Source organism: Bubalus kerabau, chromosome 2, assembly GCF_029407905.1.
Source record: "Bubalus kerabau isolate K-KA32 ecotype Philippines breed swamp buffalo chromosome 2, PCC_UOA_SB_1v2, whole genome shotgun sequence".
NCBI lineage: Eukaryota > Metazoa > Chordata > Mammalia > Artiodactyla > Bovidae > Bubalus > Bubalus kerabau.
In genome coordinates this window covers 184735084-184756576 of record NC_073625.1, presented here as the reverse complement: position 1 = coordinate 184756576, position 21493 = coordinate 184735084, and the positions used below count along the sequence as shown (strand labels likewise).

The following is a 21493-nucleotide window of genomic DNA, read 5'->3' as shown; positions in this document are numbered from 1 at the left end:
AAAAAAAAAAAAGGAGGTGGGGGAGAAGAATCAAATCAATAATATTAGAAATGAAAATGGAGAAATCACAACAGACAACACAGAAATCAAAAGATCATGAGAGACCACTATGAGCAATTATATGTCAAAAAAAAAAAAAAGGACAATTTGGAAGAAATGGACAAAATTCACTTCCAGAACTAAAACAGGAAAAGTAGAAAATCTTAACAGACTCATCTCAAGGATGGAAATCGAAACTGAGTAAAAAATCTTCCAACAAACAAAAGCCCAGGACTAGATGGCTTCACAGGTGAATTCTACGAAAAATTTAGAGAGAAGCTAACACATATCTTACTCAAACTATTCCAGGAAATTGCAGAGGAAGGCAAATTTCCAAACTCATTCTATGAGGCCGCCATCACCCTGATATCAAAGCCAGATAAAGATGCCACAAAACAAGAAAACTACAGGCCAATATCACTGATGAACATACATGCAAAAATCTGTAACAAAATTCTAGCAAACAGAATCCAACAACACATTAAAAAGATCATACATACATCATGACCAAGTGGACGTTATCCCAGGAATGTAAGGATTCTTCAATATTTGCAAATCAATCAATGTGATACCCCATTTAACAAATTGAAAGATAAAAACGTATGATTATCTCAATAGATGCAGAGAAAGCCTTTGACAAAATTCAACATCCATTTATGATAAAAACTCTCCAGAAAGCAGGCAAAGAAGGAACATACCACAACATAATAGAAGCCATATATGACAAACCCACAGCAAACATTATCTTTAATGGTGAAAAACTGAAAGCATTTCCTCTAAAATCAGGAAAAAGACAAGGGTGTCCACTCTCACCATACTATCCAACATAGTTTTGGAAGTCCTAGCCACAGCAATAAGAGAAAAGAAAGAAATAAAAGGAATCCAGATTGGAAAAGAAGTGAAACTCTCACTGTTTGCAGATGACCTGATCCTCTACATAGAAAACCCTAAAGACAGCACCAGAAAATCACTAGAGCTAATCAATGAATATAGTAAAGTTGCAGGATATAAAATTAATACACAGAAATCCTTTGCATTTCTATCCACTGACAATGAAAAAATAGAAAGAAATTAAGGAAACAATGCCATTCACCATTGCAACAAAAAGAATAAAACACTTAGGAATAAATTTACCTAAAGAAATGACCTACATGTAGAAAACCTACATGTAGAAAACTATAAAACACTGATGAAAGAAATCAAAGATGACACAAATAGATGGAGAAATATATCATGTTTGTGGATTGGCAGAATCAATATAGTGAAAATGAGTTTACTACTCAAAGCAATCTATAGATTCAATGCAATCCCTACCAAGCTACCAACGGCATTTTTCACAGAACTTGAACAAATAATTTCACAATTTGTATGGAAACACAAAAAACTTTGAATAGCAAAATCAATCTTGAGAAAGAAGAATGGAACTGGAGGAATCAACCTTCCTGACTTCAGACTATACCACAAAGCTACAGTCATCAAGACGATATGGTACAGGCACAAAGACAGAAATATAGGTCAATGGAACAAAATGGAAAGCACCTATGGATGCCTTATCTTTAACAAAGGAGGCAAAAATATACAATGGAGAAAAGTCAATCTCTTTAACAAGTGGTGCTGGGAAACCTGGTCAACTACCTGTAAAACAATGAAACTAGAACACTTTCTAACATTATACATAAAAATAAACTCAAAATGGATTAAAGATCTAAATGTAAGACCAGAAACTATAAAACTCTTAGAGGAAAACATAGGCAGAACACTCTCTGACATAAATCACAGCAATACCCTCTATGACTCACTTTCCAGAGTAATGGAAATAAAAACAAAAATAAACAAGTGGAATGTAATTAAACTTTTTTGCACACAAAGTAAGCTGTAAGCAAGGTGAAAGGCAGCCTTCAGAATGGGAGAAAATAATAGCAAATGAAACAACTGACAAAGAATTAATCTCCAAAATATACAAACAGCTCATGCAGCTCAATACCAGAAAAATAAACTACTCAATCAAAAAGTGGGCCAAAGAACTAAACAGACATTTCTCCAAAGAGATATACAGATGGCTAACAAACACATGAGAAGATGCTCAACATCACTCATTATCAGAGAAATGCAAATCAAAACCACAATGAGGTAACATCTCATGCCAGTCAGAATGGCTGCCATCAAAAAGTCAACAAACAATAAATGCTGGAGAGGGTGTGGAGAAAAGGAAACCCTCTTACACTGTTGGTGGGAATGAAAACTAGTATAGCCACTATGGAGAACAGTGTGGAGATTCCTTGAAAAACTGGAAATAGAACTGCCATAAGACCCAGCAATCCCACTGCTGGGCATACACACTGAGGAAGCCAGAACTGAAAGAGACACATGTACCCCAGTGTTCATTGCAGCACTGTTTACAAAAGCTAGGACATGGAAGCAACCTAGATGCCCATCAGCACATGAATGGATAAGGAAGTAGTGGTACATATACATAATGGAATATTATTCAGCTATAAAAAAACACATTTGAACTCAGTTCTAATGAGGTGAATGAAACTGGAGCTTATTATACAGAGTGAAGTAAATCAGAAACAGAAACATCAATAAAGTATATTAACACATATATATGGAATTTGGAAAGATGGTGATGACCCTATATGCAAGACAGCAAAAGAGACACGGATGTAAATAACAGACTTTTGGACTCCATGGGAAAAGATGAGGGTGGGATGATTTGAGAATAGCATTGAGACATGTATATTACTGTATATAAAATAGATGACCAGTGCAAATTGTTGCATGAATAGGGCACTCAAAGCTGGTGCTCTGGGACAACCCAGAGGGATGGGGTGGGGAGGGAGGGGAGTGGGGGGCTCAGGAATGGGAGGACACATGTACACCCATGGCTGATTCATGTCGATGAGTGGCAAAAAACAATACTGTAAAGTAATTAGCCTCCAATTAAAATAAACAAACAAAAAAAACTAAGATCATAACATCTGTTCCCATTACTTCCTCGCAAATAGAAGGGAAAAAGTGGAAGTAGTGATAGATTTTACTTTTTTGGGCTCCAAAATCATTGTGGACATTGATTGTAGCCATGATATTCAGACATTTGTTCCCTGGAAGGATCGCTATAGAAACCTAGATTAAATATTAAAAAGCAGAGACATCACTTTGCTGACAAAGTTCCATATAGTCAATGCTATGGTTTCCCTAGTAATCATGTACAGATGTGAGAATTGGTCCATAAAGAAGGTTGAATGCTGAAGAATTTATGCTTTCAAATTGGGGTGCTAGAGAAAACTCTTGAGAGTTCCTTGGACTGCAAGGAGATCAAACCAGCCAATCCTAAAGGATATCAACCCTGAATATTCATTGGAAGGACTGTTGCTAAAGGTGAAGTGCCAAAACTCTGGGCACCTGATGTGAACAGCTAACTCATTAGAAAAGACCTTGATGCTGTGAAAGATTAAGGGCAGGAGAAGATGGGTGTGGGGTGGGGCGCGACAAAAGATAAGATGTTTAGATAGCATCACTGATTCAATGGATATGCATTTGAGCAGACTCTGGGAGATAGTGGAGGACAGATAAACCTGGCATGCTGCAGTCCATGGGGTCGCAAAGAGTCAGACATGACTTAGCGACTGAACAGTGACAACAAGGCTTGCTCTGGATCAGTTGCTCTCAGAAATAGGATTAAATTAAGTCCCTTTGAAATACTGTATGGTTGTTTTTTCTAGGCATCTTCCTAGATGGGATAAATCTATAAATGCTCTGAAAAACCTAGAAGTTGACAATTATATTAAAACTTTGCACATTATACTAAACATTCCTCAGGAATTTGCCTCCAACAGGTCTGCATACACAACTGAAGTAAATGGTAATTTCATTATGGCTGGAGAGGAGTCAATGTATTTTATTCTATAGCATAGGCATTTAGTATATATGTATTGAGAACTAGAACCCAAGTCCATCCCTATGCCCAATCCTATGTTCAATTACAGATTAGAAACAAAGAGCTAAGAGTTTCCATCAGGTCTAAATCAGATCAGATCAGCTGTTCAGTCGTGTCCGACTCTTTGCAACCCCATGAATTGCAGCACGCCAGGCCTCCTTGTGCATCACCAACTCCCGGAGTTCACTGAGACTTACATCCATCGAGTCAGTGATGCCATCCAGCCATCTCATCCTCTGTCGTCCCCTTCTCCTCCTGCCCCCAATCCCTCCCAGCCTCAGAGTCTTTTCCAATGAGTCAATGCTTCGCATGAGGTGGCCAAAGTACTGGAGTTTCAGGTTTAGCATCATTCCTTGCAAAGAAATCCCAGGGCTGATCTCCTTCAGAATGGACTGGTTGGATCTCCTTGCAGTCCAAGGGACTCTCAAGAGTCTTCTCCAACACCACAGTTCAAAAGCATCAATTCTTCGGCGCTCAGCTTTCTTCACAGTCCAACTCTCACATCCATACATGACCACAGGACTAAATAGTTGTAGATAATAAAGGAAAGACAATTTTACTACTAAAGATTCTAAAGAATCTTCATTGCCCCTGTTCAGGAGGAAAGAGCCACAACTGCCTTTGTCCCTTTTCTCACGGGAATGGACACTGACTGTAGGGAATTTTAATGGGTAAGAAACTTTGTTTTGTTATAAGTTAATCACTAAAGGGATGCTGCCTATAAGGTTAAATTATACATAATGGCCCATCTCTGGGAACCCTGCCTCGAAGGTAATGAGCATTAAGCTAAAATACCTCTGTTTAGCTCAGAGGAAACACTCTGACCAGGCCCACCTGTGAATGACTGCAGGAGGAAATTAAAACATCCTCTCAAGAGTCTGATCAGAACCAGGGGGGTATTTGACTTTACTCCCTACCCTTTTAGTATAAAAGAAACTTGAATCCTAATTTAGGCAACATTGCTTTTTTGGGACATGAGCCTACCATCTTCTTGGTCTGCTGGTTTTCCTTGCCCCAACAACTCATCTCCTGGTTTGCTGGGTTGGACTGGGTAACATAAACTCTGGTCAAAGATGATGATGGGTCTGGGGCAGGTTCTCTGGTGTAGAGGATTTCCTGCCTTCTTCAAAAGGCCACACATCCTGCCCTTCTTCTGTCATCTGGTTACTTTCAGATGATATGATTCGTTTCCTGCACTGCATAAAGCATCTTTCCTGAGTAATTATTTCCCCCATCAATGGCTTCTGAAATTAAACAGTTTTTCATTCAGAAGAGGTTGGGGACTCCTGATACAAACCTCAGCAAATACCTTACTCAGAAACAAGATTTTATGTTCTCCAGCAATAACTGTTCATCTGTCTTGTAGGTTAACAACTACTTCCCATCATTTCATCAGCAACCTTGACACATCTATAAGTTTACTAAAATCTTTTGGTCAAATGCACTTAATTAAAGGAGTGAACTGATGTACACAATATTCTGAATTTCAAAATTAAATAGGTATAAATAATCCCTAAATAAACAATGGGGCAAACCTAACGAATGGGTACCATTTTAAGTTTTGGTTATTCTTACATTTATGCATTAATTCCATTTTTACAATCAGTTTGAATAGTTCTATGGTAAGTCATATTGAGATTTTAAAAATAGGATTAGGCTAAATTCTTTACAATATTACATCTCCTCATTCATAACTTAAATAATAGAGAGGACCATCGTGGTTTCTTTCATGTTCTTCAATTACATTTTTAGTTCTCCAGTAAGACCTCAGAATATGTAACTTTTTAAAAAATTGCTGCTGTGGATGGTATTCACTTCCATACCACAGAACTTCCTAATATTGCTGATCTATGTTTGTATAAAGTATGTTAGTCACTCAGTCATGTCTGACTCTTTGCGACCCATGGACTGTACTCCATTAGGCTCCTCTGTCCATGTTTGTATATTGATGCTGTATTTAGTCACCAGAACTGTCTTCATTTGTTCTGACAGCTTATCAGTTGACTGTCTTAAATCTTCTAGGTAGATCATATTTCTTACAAATGAGATTTATTCTCATTTCCCTGTATCTGTATCACTACTCTTTCTTGTTTTACTGCATTGGCTAAGATCTCCAAAACCACTGTTGCCTAGAAGTAGTAAAGGATAGCCTTACTTGATCTCTGACAACAATGTGTCTAATATTTTACCCTTGAATATGTTTATTTTTAACAAGTTCAGAAATTTCTAGTTTGATAAATTATTTTTAATAAAAAATAACGTTAAACAAGATTTACTGCAGTTTAAAATTACTCCTCGTGAGGACATCGAAATTAAAGAGAAACATGAAACAAATCAACGTTGTTTGTTTTACTTTGCTATCCAGGAAGCTCAGAGCCATATAACACCTCTGCTCAACTGAGACCACAGCCTGCTCAACTGTATTATATTGGCACCATTCCTTCTCAACCCCCACTTATACTAATTTATATAATCCTACATGCTTTCTCCTTACTTTACTATTTTAACACATGGATATGTCAACTACCACAAATCGTTAATAAAACGAGATGAAGTATAAATGAAAACTTTAAGAGAGACGTGGCTTTAGCTGGATTTAAAATTAAGAATGAGAAATGCAATGTGGACCCCAAAATACTGGTAGGTCTTTGTGTGATTTCCTGATAACTAATGAATTTGTTATTAAAATGTGTAATACTGTGGTTAGTGAGTCTTTTGGGTGGCTATGTGAATCAAGTCTTAGAAGACACCTGAAGTTTAAAAAGTTAAAATTCTGTGTATCCTCAGGAATCTAGTCCAGAGGAATCCAGTAGTTAAGTAAGGCTTGCTTATACTTACACTGGCCCAGAGCATGGCTCAGAGGTAAAGAATCTGCTTGCCAATGCAGGAGATGCAAGAGACTCAGGTTTTATCTCTGGGTTGGGAATATCCTCTGGAACAGGAAATGGTAACCCACTTCAGTATCCTTGCCTGGAAAATTCCATAGGCAGAGGAGCCTGGCAGGCTACAGTCCATGAAATTGCAAAGAGACTGCCATGACTGAACAACTGAACATGAGCATGATACCAACACTGTTAGGCTTAATTATCTGTCACAAGTAGCCATTAGTAAATATTTTCATTTCATACAATGAAGAAAAACCCAGGAGCTATTATTAACATTTTGAGTAATAGGTGGTTAATAAGTTTGTTGAATGCACACCCAGGTTGTTTCAAATCCCTTTTGGAAGGCATCAAGGAAAAATGATTACAAGACTTCCCTGGTGATTCAGTGCAGAGTCTTAACCACTGTATGCTGTGAGACACAGCCAAAAAAAAAAAAAAAAAAGTTATAGTTCAGTGATCAAGCTAAAAAATAACTATACCTCCCAACACAAGTGTAATATGTAAGACCCATAATTTGTGATTTTATTATGTGTCAGGCCTTTAACTATAACATAAACATTTCTATAATTTAGATAAAGATTTGAATTTTCTCTGTTTTGGAGGCTCAAGAAACGGTTTTCTTTTTTCTTTAATCTAGATAAGTTATCTAGTCTCCATATGACTTGACACTGTTCCACAACCCCCTTTCACAAAGACAGACAAATCTTTAGTAGAAATTAAATTTATAAACATTTAAGATAATTTGAGAAATACACGGTAAAAGAGAACCATGTGGTTATGTGGTATGTTGTGACTAAGGAAAAAACCCCATAATTCCTGGTTATATTACTGTTCTGGCTCATCAGAATTCACAGCATATGTGGGGTTCTCTCATGTCCAATGAAGTCAAGCAAACGTAATAGAAGGTGCTCCAGGCTGACAGACTTCTTCATCATACAAATCTTCTGGTAGCTCCTTTTCATCCTCATCAGGGAAATATGTTGGAAATGGTAGATTTTTACAGAAATCCTTATATGCAGGCAGTACAGAATCTTTGATCTGGGGGGGGGTGGGGGAAGCAAAGATCTTATTAATAAGTTATTTAAAGATAGTCTGGTTTACTTATTTATAATCCTAGAATATCTGTTCTTGCATTTTGTTTATTTTTTCTTTGTTTTTGGTTTCTATATTTTCTAATGTGAATAATATAGTTGTTACACACTGAGTTCCTCTTACTTTATATATACGTATATATATATTTATTCCAATAAACTTAACTAATCCAATGACAGAAACATAGACTTCCTCAAGTTAATCAACTACCTCATGAGAATTCCATGGATAGAGGAGCCTGGTGGGCTACAGTCCATAGGATTGCAGAGTCAGACACAACTGAAGTGACTGAGCACAAACGCACACAAATGCTATTAGAACTATCTTATGGAAAAAAACTGAACTGAACCAACTTTTTTGCCAACCCAATGTTATTATTCTATATTCTACCATAGAATTTTTTGAGCTCAAAGAAAATAAAATTTATCTAGTACTTTTGTTAGTCTTAATTCTAACACATAACCCCAAATAACAAGTTTTATTAAGGAAATTAGCATATATTTAACAAGTAGTGTTCTCTCTGAGTAGCTAAGGATAATAGAGGAGTAGTATTTAACAAAAAACAATAATAACCCCAGAGTCTCTAAATTAGCTCTATTAACTAATCTTTATATTCTAAAAATATTTTAATTACATTTGTGAATTCATAAACTGAGGAATAACATAGATATTGATATGATCTAAAATGTTGTTATATTTTTGGAAAGTATTATTGGATTCTTTAAAGCTTCTGACTCATTCCACAACCTCCGTTCAGGGATAAATAAAAAAAATTACATGTTAATTATACACACAGATTAAAATAAGACATTTTGGCAATAAGAAATGAGTAATTTGGTTGATGTTAGTACACAGCTGCTAGGAATAGCAAAGTACAAAAAAAATCTATATTTATTTCTCTCATTAAAATTGTTAGAAATTATCAGTCAGTTGCCTAAAAGGAAACACTTGTTTTAATTTTTTTTCTAATTCACTAATCTGGGTTCAACTTTAACTTGGAAAAAAAAGATATTCTTACCAATTAAACTCTCTCAGAATTTATAAAAGAAAACCCAAGCAAATACACAATAAAGAGAACAACAAAACTTTCTGTGGTAATATACTGCAAGATATTGAGTATACTTCCCTTTGCCATACAGTAAATCCTTGTTGGTTATCTATTTTGATATATAGTAGTCTGCATCTGCTAATTCCAAACTACAAATTTATTCCTCTCCTATTCTTTTCCCCTTTGTTAACCACAAGTTTGTGTTCTATGTTTGTGAGTCTATTTCTGTTTTTGTAAATAAGTTCATTTATATTATTTTTTTTAGATGCCACATATCAGTGACATATGATATTTCTCTTTGACTTAGTATGGTAATCTCTAGGTTCATCCATGTTGCTGCAAATGGCATTTTCTTTTTTATAGCTGAGTAATATTCCACCGTGGGCTTCCCAGGTGATGCAGTAGTAAAGAATCCTGTCAATGCAGGAGACACACACTCGATCCCAGGATTGGGAAGATCCCCTGGAGTAGGAAATGGCAACTCACTCCAGTATTTTTGCCAGGAAAACTCAATGGACAGAGGAGCCTGGTGGGTTATAGTCCATGGGGTTGCACAGAATTAGTTAGATATGACTGAGTGAGTGCACGCACACACACGCACACACAATTTTCCACTGTATAAATGTACCATGGATTCTTTATATCTCTTTCGATGTACATTTAGGTTGTTTCCATGTCTTAGCTACTGTAAATAGGGTTGTGATGAACAATGGCAAACGTTTACTCCTTTGAATTATCATTTTCTCTGGTTATACATCCAGGAGTCAGACTGCTGGGCTATATGGTAACTCAGATTTTTAGTTTAAGGAATTTCCATACTATTTCCTACAGTAGCTGCACCAATTTACATTCCCACCAACAGTGTAGGAGGGTTCCCTCATCTCCATACCAACTCCAGCATTTATTACTGATAGACATTTTAATGATGGTCATTCTGACTGGTATGAGGTGACTTCCCCACTATAGTTTTGATTTGCATTTCCCTACTAATTAGCAAGATTGAGCTTTTTTTTTTCTTTCTCATATGCCTTTTAGCTATCTGTATGTCTTCTTTGGAGAAATGCCTGCTTAGATCTTTTGCCTGTTATTTGGGTTGTTTGTTTTTTTGAAGTTGAGCTGTATGAGCTGTTTATATATTTTGGAAATTATTCTCTGTTGGTAGCATCATTTGCAAATATTTTCTCCCATTCTACAGGTTGTTTTCCCACTTTGTTTATGGTTTCCTTTGTTGTGAAAAGCTTTTAAGTTTCATTAGGTTCCATTTGTTAATTTTTGTATATCCATTACTCTATGCGATGGATCAAAAAAGATATTGCTGTGATTTATGTCAGAGTGTTCTGCCTGTTTTCCTGTAGAAGTTTATAGCATCCCATATTATTTTTAGATCTTTAATCCAATTCATTTTTGTAAATGGTGTTAGAGAATGTTCGAATCTTATACATGCAGTTGTCCAATTTTACCAGCACTACTTATTGAGAAGACTATCTTTCTCCATTGTATATTATTGCCTTTTTTATGTAGGTTAGCTGACCATAGGTGTGTGGCTTTATTTTGGGGCTTTCTATTCTATTCCATTGATCTATATGTCTGTCTTTGTGCCAGTACCAAACTGTTTGGATTACTGTAACTTTGTAGTATAAAGTCAGGGAACCTGATTCCTTCAGCTCTGTACTTCTTTCTCAAGATTGAATTTGCCTATCCTGGATTTTGTGTTTCCATACAAAATTTAAAATTTCTTATCTAGTTCTATGCAAAATGTCAATGTAAATTTCATAGTGAATACATTAAGTCTATAGATTGCCTTGGTCAGTATGATCATTTTAATAATGTTGATACCTCCAATCCAAGAACACGGTATATCTTTTCATCTGTTTGTGTCTTCTTCAATTTTCTTCATCAGTATCTCAGTTTTCTGAGTATAGGTATTTTGCCTCCTTTAGTAGATTTGTTCCTAAATATTTTATTCTTTTTGATGTGATGGTAAATGGGATTATTTCCATAATTTTATCATGATTTTTATTGTTAGTGTAAAGAAGTACAACAGACTTCTGTGTATTAATTTTGTATCCTGCAATTTTACTAAATTCATTGATGAGATCTAGTAGTTTTCTGATAGCATCTTCAGGATTTTCTATGTACAGTCTCATTTCATCTGCAAACAGTGATAATTTTACTACTTCTTTTGCAATCTGGATTGTTTTTCTTCTGATTGCTGTGGCCAGAAGTTCCAAAACTATGTTGAATAGAAGTGGCAAGAGTGGGTACTTGTCTTCTGCCTGATCTTAGAGGAAATGCTTTCAGCTTTTTGCTGTTGATTATGATGCTAGATGTGGGTTTGTCATATATGGCCTTTATTATGTTGAGGCAGGTTCCCTCAATGGCTGCTTTCTGGAGAGTTTTACCGTAAATGGATGTTGAATTTTATCAAAAGCTTTTCCTGCACGTATTAAGATGACCATATTGTTTTTATTCTTCAACTTGTTAATGTGCTGTATAATATTAATTGATTTGCAGATACTGAAAAATCATTACATCCTTGGGATAAATCCCAATTGATTGGGATGTATGATTCTTTTAATGTATTTTTGGATTCAGCTGGCTAGATTTTTTAAATTTTATTTTATTGGGGAGTTTTGCATCTATGATCATCAATGATATTGGCCTGTAATTTTCTTTTTTTGTAATTATCTTTGATTTTGATATCTGGGTGATGGTGCATGTGTGCTAAGTTGTTTCACTTGTGTCTGACTCTGTGTGACCCTATGGACTTGTAGCCTGCCAGGCTCCTCTGTCTATGGAATTCTCCAGTCAAGAATACTGGAGTGGGTTGCCATGCCCTTCTCCAGGGGATCTTCCCAACCCAGGGACTGAACCTGAGTCTCACGTCTCCTGCATTGGCAGGTGGGTTCTTTACTGCTAGCACCACCTGGGAAACCCAGGGTGATGGTAGCTTCACAGAATGAGTTCAGAAGTGCTCGTTCCTCTGTAATTTTCTGAAACTGCTTCAGAAGGATAGGTGTTAACTCTTCTTTAAATGTTTGATACAATTTTTCTGTGAAGTTATCTGGTCCTGGACTTTTGTCTGTTAAGTTTTAAAATTACTGCTTCAATTTCAGTACTGGTAACTGGTCTGTTCATATTTTCTGTTTCTTCCTTGCTTAGTCTTGGGAGACTGCATCTTCTAAAGAATTTGTCCATTTCTTCCAGGTTGTCCATTTTATGGTTATATACTTGCTTGTGGTGGTGGTTTAGTCACTAAGTCGTGTCCTATTCTTGCGACCCCATGGACGCACACCAGGCTCCTCGTCCACGGGATTCTCCAGGCCAGAATACTCGAGCAGGTTGCCATTTCCTTCTGTAATACTTGCTTGTAGCAGCCTCTTATGATCTTTTGTATTTCTGTGGTATAGGCTTTAACTTCTGCTTTTTCATTTCTGATTTGGGTCCTCTCCTTTTTTTCCCCATAATGAATCTAGCTAAAAGTTTATCAACTTTGTTTATCTTTTTAAAGTATCAGCTTTTAGTTTCATTGATCTTTTCTACATTTTTTTTTGTTTGTTTTTAGTGTCTATTTATTTCTGCCCTGATCTTCATGATTTCTTATTTTCTACTAACTGTGGATTTCAATTGTTTTTCTTTCTCTAGTTGCTTTAGGTATAAAGCTATGTTGATATTTTTCTTATTTCCTAAGGCAAGTTTGTACTGCTATAAACTTCCTTCTTAGAACTGCTTTTGTTCAATAGGTTTTCAGTCATCATGATTTCATTTTCATTTTTCTCTAGGTATTTTTTTTATTTCTTCAGTGATCCATTGGTTGTTTAGTAGCATATTGTTTAGCTTTCACATGTTTATGTTTTTGATTTTTTTCTTGTGGTTGTTTTCTTTTTCACTGTCTGCACCAAACAGCTTGTGGTATATCAGTTCCATGGCCAAAGAATGAATCCACATCCTCAGAAGAGAAAGTGCTGAGTCCTAACCACTGGATCACTAGGGAATTCCCTGGTTGCTTTTTAATCTCATAGCACTGTGATCAGAAAAGATGCCTGATGCAATTTCAGTTTTCTTAAATTTACCAAGGCTTGCTTTGTGACCCAACACACGACCAAATCTATAGAATGGTACATGTGCCCTTGAAACATATATTTCCATCTGGTCTAATGTGTCATTTAAGGCCTGTGTTTCCTTAGTGATTTTTCTGTCTGGATGATCTGTCCATTGATGTAAGTGGGGCATTAAAGTTCCCCACTAGTATTACTGTCAATTTCCACTTTTATGTCTATTAATATCTGTCTTGTTGCGGTGCTCCCATGTTGGGTGTGTATACACTCACAATTGTTACATTTTCTTTCCTTGATCATTATGTAATTTCCTTGTCTCTTTCAACATTTATTTTTAAAAGTGGTCTGATATGAATATTGCTACTCCAGCTTTCCTTTTAATTCCATTTGCATGGAATGTCTTTTTCCATCCTAATGCTTTCAGTTTGTATGTCTCTAGAACTGAAGTGGGTCTCCTCTAGACAACACATATACAAGTCTAGCTTCTGTATCCATTTAGCCAGTCTATGCCTTCTGATTGGAGCAATTAATCCCCTTCAGTTCAATTCAGTCACTTAGTTGTGTCCAACTCTTTGCAACCCCATGGACTACAGCATGCCAGGCATCCCTGTCCATCACTAACTCCCGGGGCTTACTCAAACTCATGTCCATTGAGTTGGTGATGTCATCCAACCATTTCATCCTCTGTCATCCCCTTCTCCTCCCACCTTCAATCTTTCCCAGCATCAGGGTCTCTTCACATCAGGTGGCCAAATATTGGAGTTTCAGCTTTAGCATCAGTCTTTCCAATGAATATCCAGGACTGATTTCCTTTAGGATGGACTGGTTGGATCTCCTTGAAGTCCAAGGAACTCTCAAGAGTCTTCTCCAACACCACAGTTCAAAAGCATCAATTCTTCGGCACTCAGCTTTCCTTATGGTCCAACTCTCACATCCATACATGACTATTGGAAAAATCATAGCTTTGACTAGACAGACCTTTCTTGGCAAAGTCATGTCTCTGCCTTTTAATATGTTGTCTAGGTTGGTCATAGATTTTCTTCCAAGGAGCAAGTGTCTTTTAATTTCATGGCTGCAGTCACCATCTGCAGTGATTTTGAAGCCCCCCAAAATAAAGTCTGTCACTATTTCCCTTGGTTCCCCATCTATTTGCCATGAAGTGATGGGACTAGATGCCATGATCTTAGTTTTCTGAATGTTGAGTTTTAAGCCAACTTTTTCACTATCCTCTTTCACTTTCATCAAGAAGCTCTTTAGTTCTTCACTTTTTGCTATAAGTGTGGTGTCATCTGCATATCTGAGGTTATTGATATTGCTCCCAGCAATCCTGATTCCAGCTTGTGCTTCATCCAGTCCAGCATTTCTCATGATGTACTCTTGCATTTAAGGTAATTGTCAATATATGTTCTTATTGTCATTTTGTTAACTGTTGTGGACTTCTGTAGGTCTCCCCCACACCACTTTCTTTTGTTCTCTGATCTTATGATTTGATGATTACCTTTAGTGTTATGTTTGGGTTCCTTTTACTTTTGTGTATGTGTTAGTCACTTAGTTATGTCCAACTCTTTTGCAACTCCATGGACTGTAGCCTGCCAGGCTCCTTTGTCCATGGAATTGTCCAGGCAAGAATACTGCAGTGGGTTGCCATTTCCTCCTCCAAGGGTTTTTCCTGATGCAGAGACTGAACCCAGGTCTCCTGAATTGCAGGCAGATTCTTACCATCTGAGCTATGGAGAAGTCCTACAGCTCAGATGGTAAAGCTATTTGTGTATATATATATTATATATTTTTGGTTTGTGATTGCCATGAGGTTTTGGTACATCAGCTATATACATATGATTAAGTTGCTGATTTTGTAATTTCAATTGCATTTTATATACCCCACATTAGTACTCTTCTCCCGTCATGATTACTGTTTTTTGGTTTCATATTTTACATCTAATTGTTTTATGTATACCTTAACTGTGTATTGTGGATACAGATGATTTTACTGCTTTTGTCTTTTAACCTCCCAACTAGTATGCGTGGATGATTTCCTACCTTTATTGTATGTCTGCTCACTGTTTATCAGTGAGCTTTTCCATTTCATAATTTTCTTGTTTCTAATTGTGGCCTTTTCTTTTCTGCTTAGAGAACTTCCTTTAGTATCTGCTATAAAGCTGGTTTGGTGATGTTGAAATCTTTATCTTTTGCTTGTCTATAAAGCTTCTGAGTTCTCCATCAAATCTGAATGAGAGTCTTGCTGGGTATCCTTGTTCATAGATTTTTTTCATCACTTTAAATGTATCATGCCATTCTTTTCTGGCCTGCAGAATTTCTGTTCAAAAATCAGCAGACAGTCTTATGGGAGTTCACTTGTATGTTATAGTTTTTCCCTAGTAGCTGTTAATATTTTCTCTATCTTTAATTATTGTCAATTTGATTCTTATGTGTCCTGGTGTGCCCCTCTTTGGGTTAGTCCTATATGAGACTTTCTTCACTTCCTGCTGCTACTGCTGCTGTTAAGTTGCTTCAGTCGTGTCCGAGTCTGTGCGACCCCAGAGACAGCAGCCCACCAGGCTCCCCCATCCCCGGGATTCTCCAGGCAAGAACACTGGAGTGGGTTGCCATTTCCTTCTCCAATGCATGAAAGTGAAAAGTGAAAGTGAAGTTGCTCAGTCGTGTCCGACTCCTAGCGACCCCATGGATTGCCGCCTACCAGGCTCCTCTGTCCATGGGATTTGCCAGGCAAGAGTACTGGAGTGGGTTGCCATTGCCTTCTTCACTTCCTGGACTTGGGTAATTGTTTCCTTTCCCAGGTTACGGAAATTTTTAGCTATTACCTCTTCAAATATTTTCTCATGCCCTTTCTCTCTTCTATGATCCCAATAATAAGAATGTTAGTGTGCCTGATGTGAGCCCAAAGGTCTCTTCAACTGTCCTCATTATTCATCTCTGTTTGCTTGTTTTCTGACTGTTAAAAACTTCTAACTACTTGGTCTGCATATCCATTCTTTTTCTAAGTTCTTGGATAATCTTTTAATCATTACTTTGAACTCCTTGAATACAATGCCTAAACTTCACTTCACTTAGTTGTTCTTCTGGGGTTTTATCTTGTTCCTCCATCTGAAACATACTCCTCTGTTGCCTCATTCTGTCTAAATTTCTACTTGTATTTCTTTGTGTGTGGTACGTTAGTTAGGTTTCTCAATCTTGGAGAAGTGGCCCTCTATATGGGATGTCCTGTGTATCCCAGCAGTACACTCCTAGCTCATCATCAAAGGCTCAGAACCAGTTGTCCCCAGTGGACGATCTGATCTGTTTGCAGACTCAGTTCCACAGGCTGTGTGATTTAGTTTTCTTGTTTCTGGTATCTGTCCCCTGCTGGATGGGGCTGCTCTATAAGCTTGTGCAGGCTTCTTGAAGGGACAGCGGTTGGTGACTGCTCACTGATAGGTAGAACTGGTTCTTGGCCCTCTGGTGGGTAGGCTTGTATCAAGAGGTGTGTCCAAAGGTGGCTATGGGCTCAGGAAGTCTTTAGGCAGCCTGTCTGTTGATGGATGCAGCTGTGTCTTTGCCCACTTGGTTGCTTGACCTCCAGGTGTCCTAGCACTGGAGCCTATAAGCTGTTGGGTGGGGCCAGGTCTTTGTACTAATGACCCAAGCAAGACATCAGCCTCCAATGAGAGTTCATGATGAATACTCCCTAATATATCTGCCACAGGTTTTTACATCCCCATGTTGAACCACAGCTGCTTGACAACTTCTAGGAAATCCTCCAAGACCACAAGGTAGGTCTGACCCAGGCTCCTAGGAAATGACTGCTTTTGCCATGGTTTCAGGTGCACATGAGATTTTGCATGTTCTCTTCAAGAGTACGGTCTCTGCTTCCCCCAGTCCTGTGGAGCTCCTGCTATCAAGCTCTGCTGGCCTTCAAAGCCAAATGCTCTGGGAGCTCCTCTTTCTGATGTCAGGCCTGGGGAGGTTCAGAACTCACTCCTGTGGGAGAACTTCTGTGATATACTCATTCTCCAGGTTGTGGGTAGCCAGGTGGTAGAGGATTTGATTATATCACAAATGTACACTCTACCATCTCATTGTGGTTTCTTCTTTATACCACTGGATGTAGAGTAACTTTTTTGGGAGATTCCAGTCTTTTTTTTTTTTTTTTTAAATTGATGGCTGGTCAGCAGTTAGTTGTGATTTTGGTATGCTCCTAAGAGGTGAACTCAAGGTCCCTCTACTCCACTATCTTTTGCCAAAGTTGCTGGTACATGTTTTTGTGTACTGAATCTTACCACTGGCTTTATTATTTCCCTGCCTTCAGGACTCTCCTTTCATTCTTTTATATTTACGTATATTGGCAAACCAGTTCAAATCCTTTTTAGGAAAGCTGGAGGTAGAACACACACATGAAACAGGAAAAACTGAAAATAAACTCACATTATAAATCAGGATATAGGGACAAGTACACATGCATAGTAAGTACATTATGTTGTAGAAAACAGTTCTTTAGGCTCACTTAATACATTTAGTGAATTCCAACAACAAAAAGCTTACATTGATTAAACAGGTTTTATTATCCCTAAGACACTTACTAACTTTAGAATGAAAAAAAAAAGTTATTGGCAGCCTAGTACTCTGTATTCTGATGGAGCCAAAAGCTCCCGTGGAGTGAGTAAATTGATGTGGCTGCCTGTCCAGCAAGAAGAGCCTAGACCCCCAAGGACAAGGGGCTTATTCACCTGCTATGGAATCATTGGGAAGAATGGACAAAGTGGGGTGAATAGTTTCAGAAGATTTACCAAACCTCTGACATTTAAAGCACAAACCCACAAAACACTCCCCTAAACCCACACTTTAATATAAAGACAGTTAAAGGATAGCATATTTCAAAGACTTTTTTCAAGATGAGTTTTTTTATCAAAATCTGTTTGTTGGAAATATATTTACTAGTGTGTTAACACTTCAAAGTGGCCAGACATTTCTCTGATGGTACAGTTTCTCAAAATGTATTTGGATTCCTCTTTTGGAATTGCCTTCAGTGTACTTTCTGAACATCTTCAGTGATAGCAAGCCACCAGTCATTAAGTGGACTGAGTTTTTGGAAGCAATCTTTGTTGAAGTGCATGGAAAATCTAAATAGTAAGTGTTGTTGATTGTAAACTGTTTATAACAACCAGATCTGAACCCTGTACATATGGTATTTCAAGGTAGTTGACCTATTCATCCCTGTTGGTGTCAAGGACAATAGTGAGGTAAACCTGAGCAGTTCTTAGCTGGAAGCTAGCCTAGAACTGTATACAGCAAATGGAGAGAAAAGGAGGATTTGGCAATGTTTAAAATGTCATCTGCTATCTAGTATAATTTATTATGAAAAATAGTCATTTTCCTTTTTTTCTCTTTTATTAGGTTGTGATTTAAAATGATGTAACAAAATCTGGAGAAAGGAATGCATTGAATTCTGAGGCCAAAATGTTAGGAGAAGCACAGTGATAATCTGCTGGCTTCCAGTACCAGTATGACTTGGGTGACCTGGAGCTTGGAAACACCTAAACCTAAAAACCTGAAAACCAAAACCAAAACAAAACAAAAAACAAAAACCTGCCCAAATCTTGCAATAATTAATCAAATGTATTTTTTTCCCTTAAAAAAAAATGAGAATTCAATCAAAGAAGTGAAGAGTTCCAGAAAAGTGAAAGTGTTAGTCACTTAGTCGTGCCCAACTCTTTGTGACCGTATGGACTGCAGCCTACCAGGCTCCTCCGTCCATGGGATTCTCTAGGCAAGAATTCTGGAGTGGGTTGCCATGCCCTCCTCCAGGGATCTTTCCAACCCAGGGATCAAACCCAGGGCGCCTGCATTGCAGGTGGATTCTTTACCATCTGAGCCACCAGGTAAGTCAGAAAGTGAATTTTAATTACTGTAAGACTGATGGTGACTGAAGCCATGAAATTAAAAGACGCTCACTCCTTGCAAGAAAAGTTATGACCAACCTAGATAGCATATTCAAAAGCAGAGACATTACTTTGCCAACAAACGTCCATCTACTCAAGGCTATGGTTTTTCCAGTAGTCATGTATGGATGTGAGACTTGGACTGTGAAGAAAGCTGAGCGCCAAAGAATTGATGCTTTTGAACTGTGGTGTTGGAGAAGACTCTTGAGAGTCCCTTGAACTGCAAGGAGATCCAACCAGTCCATTCTGAAGGAGATCAGCCCTGGGATTTCTTTGGAAGAAATGATGCTAAAGCTGAAACTCCAGTACTTTGGCCACCTCATGCGAAGAGTTGACTCATTGGAAAAGAGTCTGATGCTGGGAGGGATTGGGGGCAAGAGGAGAAGGGGACGACAGAGGATGAGATGGCTGGATGGCATCACTGACTTGATGGATGTGAGTCTGAGTAAACTCTAGGAGTTGGTGATGGACAGGGAGGCCTGGCGTGCTGCGATTCATGGGGTCGCAAAGAGTCGGACACGACTGAGCCACTGAACTGAACTGAAGACTGAAACAAATTCGGTACTTTATGCTAGTAATGCAACCTACTTGACCTGACTGGAAAAATCTAGGATTTAAGTTTCAGCCTATTCTGTTGTTCTTGTTAGAATAATGAAGAGCCTATTTCTGGGAGCTGCTGATACACTTCTACTACAAGTTCACTTTTCAGAATGGACAATTCAAAATTCAAAAGTTATCTCTCATTTTGTATTATGTTGACTTAAATCCCAGGTTGAATATTTATTTTGTTTTTATTTGATGGGAAAAAATGTCTCTAAGAGCTTAAGAATTTTTTTCAAGTCTATCTCATACAACATGTTTTCTTATCTTCATGTTTGAACACAAAAATGCATTTTCAAGGAAAAGACAGAGCAATGCTAATAATAATAAATCTCTCAAAATGTCCACTTCAAACCACCTTTCCTGTTGACTCTCATTTAACTTTCACCTCACATAATTCCAGTTCCCATGTCAAAGTACTCTTTAAAAATGAAAAAGTTTTTGGAAGGATGGAGATATATTGGTATTTTTAATAAGTAGTTTTGCTAATAACCTTTTTGTATTTCTAAAGAGCCTCTTAGACCTACCCTTTGTGTGGGCTTATGGTTTTAGAGACATAACCTATAGGTTATTTTATGCAATTTTCTCACTCAGGTGCTCCTACATAAGTAGAAAAATTATCAAAGAACATGTGGGGAAATAGCAACTTATTTTCAAGTCACATATGGGTGAGAAGAGAACTCATGGCACACATCCACATCTCTGAACAAGAGAAAATAAAGACCGTTACACATACCTTTACTAAGCAATTTCTGTGTCCAGGGACAGAACCATTGACATAGATTATATTGTGTTTTGTGTTTATTCGCCACACCTAAAGTAGAAATAAAATCAAACTTTAAGAGTTGAAAGTATGAGAATACACTTACATTAATACAAAAGCTGAGGCTATAAGTAGCCTGGAGTCATAATCATGTTAGCAACTCAAAATACTGAATGAGAATAAAAATTTCAAATCCTATGGATGACTTGTGTTGTAATACCACAACACATGTCTGATGTAAGTGGTAGAAAACTCTCATTTTAAGTATAAATGTGACTGAACAATCAAGACTACTAGGATATCTCAATATTCTGCTGGCACCATTAAGAGTAACAAGTGGAAATTCAAGTTTATTTTTAGTTAATATGAGCTTGCAACTAGAAACTAGGAAGCCACCATCTCTCTGGGTCTAATTTTTTAAAAAAGTGTGCTAAGCAGATGGCCTTCAAACAGGCCTTCAAACAAATGTGGGGAAAACATTTATACAAGTGAGAATGATCAAGAAATAGTACTGAGAAAAGGTTTGGGGGAAAATCCAGTTTGACCTACACCTCATGGGTAAATGTTAAATACTAGGGAAACTGAAATCTCTCCTGTCACACATATGCACACATGAAAAGAAAATACACACAGTAGATACAAATAGATGTCTGTGTAAAGAGAAGAGTGAAAAAGTTGACTTAAAACTCAACATTCAGAAAACGAAGATCATGGCATCTGGTCCAATCACTTCATGGTAAATAGATGGGGAAACAATGGAAATAGTGAGACTATTTCCCTGGGCTCCAAAATCACTGCAGATGGTGACTGCAGCCATGAAATTAAAAGATGCTTGCTCCTTGGAAGAAAAGCTATGACCAACCTAGACAGCATATTAAAAAGCAGATTTGTCGACAAAGGTCCATTTAGTCAAAGCTATGGTTTTTCTAGTAGTTATGTATGGATGTGAGACTTGGATTATAAAGAAAGCTGAGTGCCGAAGAATTGATGCTTCTGAACTGTGGTGTTGGAGAAGACTCTTGAGAGTCCCTTGGACTGCAAGGAGATCAAATCAGTCAATCTTACAGGAATCAGTCCTGAATACTCATTGGAAGGACTGATGCTGAAGCTGAAACTCCAATATTTTGGCCAC

General features: G+C 37.5%; 1 protein-coding gene across 1 annotated transcript in view; it reads right to left on the bottom strand.

Moving 5' to 3' along the window:
• Nucleotides 1–7569: 7569 nt before the first annotated feature.
• The window catches only part of MRPL3 (mitochondrial ribosomal protein L3), a 55825-nt gene continuing 41901 nt past the window's right edge, over nt 7570–21493 (bottom strand). Inside the window, exons 9-10 of the mRNA XM_055569695.1 lie at nt 20335–20412; nt 7570–7902 (exon numbers count right to left, since the gene is read on the bottom strand). Of these exons, the coding sequence (XP_055425670.1) occupies nt 7750–7902; nt 20335–20412 (231 nt within the window). The 3' untranslated portion in view covers nt 7570–7749. The remainder of the gene's footprint in view (nt 7903–20334; nt 20413–21493) is intronic.